This window comes from Priapulus caudatus, unplaced genomic scaffold, assembly GCF_000485595.1.
Source record: "Priapulus caudatus unplaced genomic scaffold, Priapulus_caudatus-5.0.1 Scaffold754, whole genome shotgun sequence".
NCBI lineage: Eukaryota > Metazoa > Priapulida > Priapulimorpha > Priapulimorphida > Priapulidae > Priapulus > Priapulus caudatus.
Genome location: NW_014577815.1, coordinates 137,222 through 143,580, shown reverse-complemented (window position 1 = coordinate 143,580; position 6,359 = coordinate 137,222). Strand labels below are relative to the sequence as shown.

Sequence of the window (6,359 nt, the reverse complement as noted above, 5' to 3'; positions counted from 1 at the left end):
CTCTCTCTCTCTCTCTCTCTCTCTCTCTCTCTCTCTCTCTCTCTCTCTCTCTCTCTCTCTCTCTCTCTCTCTCTCTCTCTCTCTCTCTCTCTCTCTCTCTCTTCTTCTCTCTCTCTCTCTCTCTCTCTCTCTCTTTCTCTTCCTCGCTCTCTTTCTCTCTCCTGTCCCTCTCCGTTGCTCTCTCTCCTCTTTCGCGCGCTCTCTCTGTCGCTCTCTCTTCCTCCCGCGCTCTCTCTCACTCGCTCACTCTCCTCTCTCAGACGCGCTTTCTTTCGCTCTCTTTATATGTTTCTGACGTTATGCACACACGTGTGTATGCACAAACGTACGTACCACATTCACGCGCGCACACGTACGCACGCACGCACATTCTATATGTTGCAAAGTTTATTTCGCATAATGTATAAAGCTTCCGTTTTTTTTTCATTCAGAGAAATGATGCCTCAAGCTATGACTCCATTGACTAAAGATATGTTCGTAACAACTTTGAGTGGTTGCATACAGGTGCGTACGGGTAAATATTATAGAAAATACTGCAATAGAATAAATTCTGTTTTTAAGATTTGGATGAGCGCCTGCCCAGTATATAGCAAAAGCAATCATTATTTGTTGAAATCATACAAAGAGAGGTACCTACTTCTAAATAGAGAGCGGATACCATCAAACAAATAACCTCAAGTAAATTGACTTCATAATTGTCTATCACGATGTGTCAATTTAAATATCACGCAACTTCTTGACATAGTCTCTGTATTATATATGTGCGTAAATGTTGGTAAAAGTTCATATGACTGCTATAATTAGAATACGGACACTCGAGCTATATCTCGTCGTGGACGATCGGTACACTAGAAACCCTTCCATCACCATATTACGAACATTCGTAACGCAATATTTCATAATGTAAATAACAATTTTTCTATTGACTCCCATTGCAGATGCTCGCATAAGAATTTTCTACTCAATTTATTAAAAGGCGAATTTTCGTTTCCTATCCCGAGTTTATTGATCATAATTTACAAATTATTAACGGATTTTCGTATTCCGAGTTTCCGTAATGCCTCGTGTTAGTATATGAGCAGATTTAATAAGGAAATTGTATAAACTGACGTGTGACTTAGCTAGCAAAGTATTTCGTGTATTTCAGGCTTTACGAAGTGATGTCGCAGGATACTGTCACAAATCCTTCGCCGACACAATGATAGCGACGTTCTGCATGCACTTCTTTCTGAATGTCTACAACGTAAGCATTCTATGGCACATTGTTTTTTAAGATGCTATGTCGCCGTTCCACGTGCGATGTCCAGTTCGGATACATCCTTTTCTAGGCATAAAAGAATTCCTCGGTTATACACGGACACACACGCCCGCACGCACTCGTACACGCACTCCCACATGTGGCACGCGCGCACACACATACACAAGCGCGCGCACACGCACATGCACACACGCTGACGCACGCGCACGCTGAATCACGGTCGCACATATGACGCGCAGGCGCGCACGCACGCACACACATACACATAAATAATATATTATAATTATACATGTACTAGAAATTAGTCTAATTAGAAAACGTCAAACGACACCACATACTGCTACTTAAGCAATATAATACGATCTCATTTACTTTACGATGTGACTACATATAGCTAGGTATATATTCTAGTGCGGATACTACATGAATGAGTACACAACTGGAATGAACACAGAGGCAGCCAAGGTTCAATCCGATATCATGTTTTTTGGGCGACCCTTGGGTGACGACATATTAGAGGAAGTACACAGACGCTATGGCAACACACGCACGCCGTGGTACAGAAAGGTGTATGCTTCTGTGTGCGTGTATTACGTGAGTATGAACGTCTTCACGGGGATGGAAGGTATTTTAGATTCTGGCCCCTTTTTTCGATTATGCTCAAATAATCTCGTTAATCATCTATGAACTCTTATGATGTCTCGTATGATCTACTTTGCTTAGACAATCGTGTAACGGTTGTAGATTTGTTAAATTAGATCATCCATATTGTATCTTATAATACAAAGACCGAATAAAATAATAATAAAAGTAATAATAATAATAATAATAATAATAATAATAATAATTGTTATTATTATTATTATTATTATTATTATTCAATAATATGGACCATAGTTAAAAGCACTTGCCTAACAATATTAATTAGCTTTCTCCCTCGGTTCGGCAGGACTTGTTTGCAGCGCGCCGATATGTGAGACGCGGATGGGAGTGCGTGAAGAGCATGAAAGCTGACTTAAACATCGGCGACCCGCTAGCACTCTACAACGATATTGAGAAGGATATCGTCGCTAGTTCTATCGTAGGGTTACCGTATTCTCTGACATATACTATGTTTTGATGACTTATCGTGAATTTACCTGTAAACAATTATAGCCCTACGTTGCAAACAACAACAATAATAATAATAATAATAATAATAATAACTAGAGCACTCGGAGAGCGCAGACCTCCGCCAAGGCAGCTCAATTCTCTGACTGTGAAATTTTTTATTAATTAATTAATTAATTAAATAATTAATTGGATCCGGATCACCACCAAAATGTAATCAATTTTAAGTTACCCCATTTCTGACCTATCCTGAAAATTTAATTAATTAATTAATTGGATCCGGATCACCACCAAAATGTAATCAATTCTAAGTTACTCAATTTCTGACCCAATCCTGAAAATTTAATTAATTAATTAATGGGATCCGGATCACCACCAAAATCTAATCAATTCTAAGTTACCCCATTTCTGACCTATCCTGAACATTTTATGACAATCCGTCTATAACTTTTTCAATTAGGCTGTACACAAACAAACCAACGCACAAACCCACAAACCAACAAACACACGCCGGTGAAAACGTAACCTCCTGCCAACCCCTTGGCGGAGGTAATAATAACAATAATAATAATAATAATAATAATTCAGAGACGTATCCAGGGACGTTAGTCTGTTGTCTGTGAGTTTACACGTCACTGTACGAGAGTCGTCTATATCGTAGGTAAAGTATGCGTTTTGTATCGTGTAACAAGCGCAAGTAATACTTCAAAAAAGTCCTGTAGATGAGACTGTCGTGCTCGTGACGCTGATGTATCTGCTTGTAGGCATGGGATCTACACATAGGTGCCACGAATGCCTCTACCGTCGGCTCGGCTATCTTAACAAGTACTCTAGCCGGCAAGAGTAGCAAAGGTTCGCAGTTTCTGTAAACGATTATATAGGAAGCATAATTACAATAATGTATTATAAATATGATTTGATATGAAATAATGGAAATATAAATAGGTTATAATATAAAAATAGTCTGAAATTATGTTTTTATTTGTTTTTTAATTTAGCAGTTAAAATTGAGTAATTCTGTAGGGTATATAAGCAATCTTTTTACATGAGTTTGTACGGTGATTTCATTTTCATAGGCCGTAGTTTTTGTGCAGTTCCATTAGTGGCACATTATTCTCGTTATCGTACTGTACTGTCTCGTTAACCTACGTCAGTAGTATCAACAACACGCGTAATTAATGGTTTTTCGCATTGTTGCTCATATCTATCAGAACTCTATATACTTGCAATTATATTTTTGACAGGACCCACTAACGAGGTACTGTCAGACGTCGCAATGCTTCTTTCAACCTGCCCGGACGTGCTTAGCGCGAACGTTCCCGCTGCACTAAGAACGATGGCGCTGGAAGTGTTGAACACCGGAAAGGCCGATTTTTTTCAGTCACTGTCACCGGAAGCGGCGGCTGAATGGCTCAGATCCAATGAAAGTGAAAAACTGAAGAAATTGTACGACGAATTTATTGAGATTCACGGACACAGATGCGTCCGAGAGGTGAAACCAATTTTCATCGTTTCGGCTATCTCATAGATTAGGCAATACATAGGCAGGAACGAATGCCTACTTTGGTTTAGCATTTACCACAGATATTTTATAAACATTATTATGCACATGTATATTACATACATTAGACTATAATTGCATATCACATCTGCGTTATAGGACACCTAGGATTCAAACTGCAGAAATGTAACTTCACTTATAAATAGACGTTGATGCAGTTTTCATACATGGTATATAAGTATCGCTTATAACTAAATGTGTCTGCAGTTTTCATTTAGTTTAGGTGAGCCTTGTATTAAAAATGCTTCTTGGTTTTGGCAGTCTGAGCTTTGGGAAAAGCCGTGGCGAATGGAACCCGCAAAGTTTGTCAAGAGCCTACAAGTAAATATTAAGATGACCGAGTACTAGCGTTGTTTAAATTCTACGAGTTTTCATTTCAGTTAAACGTACGTTAAAGCACGTCATTCGAGGTAGTTTGCGTCATTCGAGCATTGTTGTAGTAATCACAATCTAACTATCCGACTTGTTTTGATGGGCGTACGGCGCGGGGGGGGGGCAATACGAGTCAAAACGCCGTGTCTTTCGCGAAAGTCGAAACATGGTGCAGACTCGGCTATGAGTAAATATGATAAGACGAAGGAATCTTATTTCAGCGTATGGTTAAGTCACCCGATCAACTGAAAGACACGAAGAGAATCCTGTCCGAATCCGAGGCAATAGAGAACGTGAAGACCCCGATTGGTTTCATAAGAAAGTAAGCAGGGAATATCTAACGTGACATCTACTAAACTGTTACGAAACTGTTGCTCATTTTCTGAACTCTCGCACACATGATAGGTATTCACTTACTACTGTTTTACTGCCCGCATTTGTTACATTAGGTGCATACTACGATTCCTGTTACCAATAGCGAGAGAAGCTGTTGGACACAGAGAAAATGGAAAAAGCTTCGCGATCAAAGGCATGGACTATCTGCGGCAGGGATATACGAGACTGGCCGAGCTACTCGTACACACGGTACCTTGCGTGCTTTTGCACACGCATTTTCGCGTGTCTGAATAAGTCACAATTCTTAGGTTCAGAACGTGTAAAATTATACGATAAATATCGCCGCTATTTACATCGCTTTCATTACCAAAAGCTTTCCAATTAATTTTATCACATGCCATCACTGCAATTAAAACGGTTGAACTATTATAAAGATTCGCATGTCCGTGGTTTTCATCATCTGGCTCTTTACATGTTAGGGTCGCCTTCCCGACACAGAGCTGATATTCTTCATGACCAATCGTGAAATTGGACAGTTGATTAAGAACCCTTCAGCTAGACTGCTGAACAAGTGAGTAGATCTACGTTATGGTGCGTAATATTTACTTATATATTTAGGGTGTCGGACAGCAACCAAAGATTCTACTCTCTCTCTCTCTCTCTATCTTTCTCTCTCTCCGTCTCCGTCTCTGCCCCCCTCTCTCTCTCTCTCTCTCTCTATCTATTTATCTATCTGTCTCTCTCGCTCGCTCACTCTCTCGCTCTTTCGCTTGCAGCATCTCTCGTCCTCTCTTCCGCGCTCTCTCTTCCTCTCCCCTCTCTCAGCTCTCGTGTCTCTCTCACTCGCCTTCTCCTGTCCTCTCTTTCTTTTTCTTTCTTTTTTTCTTTCTTTTTTTCTTGCACTCCTCCTCTCACTCTTTCTAGGTAACGTAGCGTAGACATACATATTTTAACGTTTTAAGTAAATTATAAGTAAATGAACTTTACTTATTATTTGTTATAGGGCAATGCGAAGAAGGAAGCTCATGCCAACTCTGATGAACTTTCAATTCCCTGAGATAAACACCGGATATCCCATGCCGGTAAATTTTAACGCCTACAATGACATTGCTGGTGAACATACATGCAGCTTCAAAACGCGGACAAAATACAAACCCGAAAAAGCAGCGTTCCTCCAGTAATTAGAAGGCCATTGTCCAGCTCAATAATTGTACAACTAGCAATTGAGAAATTGAGAATGGAACGTTCAATTTCTAAATCGTCGTCGTCGTCGTCATCACCATCATCATCATCATCATCATCATTATCATCATCGTCATCATCATCATCATCATTATCATCATCGTCATCATCATCGTCATCATCATCATCACCATCGATCTTCATGACCATCACCATTAACATCATCTAAATCTAATATTTACAGATTGAAGATGATCAGCCCGCAGAGCTGTCTTTATCCACACATCTAGAAGGTACTAGAACGATTACATATATAACTAGAGCACTCGGAGAGCGCAGACCTCCGCCAAGGCAGCTGAATTCTCTCACTGTGAAAATTTTTATTTATTAATTAATTAATTAATTAAGTGAAAAATTTAATTAATTAATTAATTAATTAAATAATTAATTGGATCGGGATCACGACCAAAATGGAATAAATTCTAAGTTACCCCATTTCTGACCTATCCTGAAAATTTTATTAATTAATTAATTAGTTAA

At 39.3% G+C, this 6,359-nt stretch overlaps 1 protein-coding gene across 2 annotated transcripts in view; it reads left to right on the top strand.

The window, feature by feature from the left end:
- LOC106813304 (putative phosphoenolpyruvate synthase) overlaps window positions 1-6,359 on the top strand; it is a 17,025-nt gene that overhangs the window by 7,539 nt on the left and 3,127 nt on the right. Inside the window, exons 8-19 of one of the 2 annotated variants that reach the window (XM_014817408.1) lie at window positions 432-504; window positions 1,148-1,243; window positions 1,670-1,852; window positions 2,208-2,339; window positions 3,133-3,220; window positions 3,613-3,860; window positions 4,191-4,250; window positions 4,523-4,623; window positions 4,751-4,886; window positions 5,117-5,208; window positions 5,641-5,719; window positions 6,064-6,112. In XM_014817408.1, the coding sequence (XP_014672894.1) occupies window positions 432-504; window positions 1,148-1,243; window positions 1,670-1,852; window positions 2,208-2,339; window positions 3,133-3,220; window positions 3,613-3,860; window positions 4,191-4,250; window positions 4,523-4,623; window positions 4,751-4,886; window positions 5,117-5,208; window positions 5,641-5,719; window positions 6,064-6,112 (1,337 nt within the window). The remainder of the gene's footprint in view (window positions 1-431; window positions 505-1,147; window positions 1,244-1,669; window positions 1,853-2,207; window positions 2,340-3,132; window positions 3,221-3,612; window positions 3,861-4,190; window positions 4,251-4,522; window positions 4,624-4,750; window positions 4,887-5,116; window positions 5,209-5,640; window positions 5,720-6,063; window positions 6,113-6,359) is intronic. The other variant, XM_014817409.1, reaches the window with a different exon arrangement.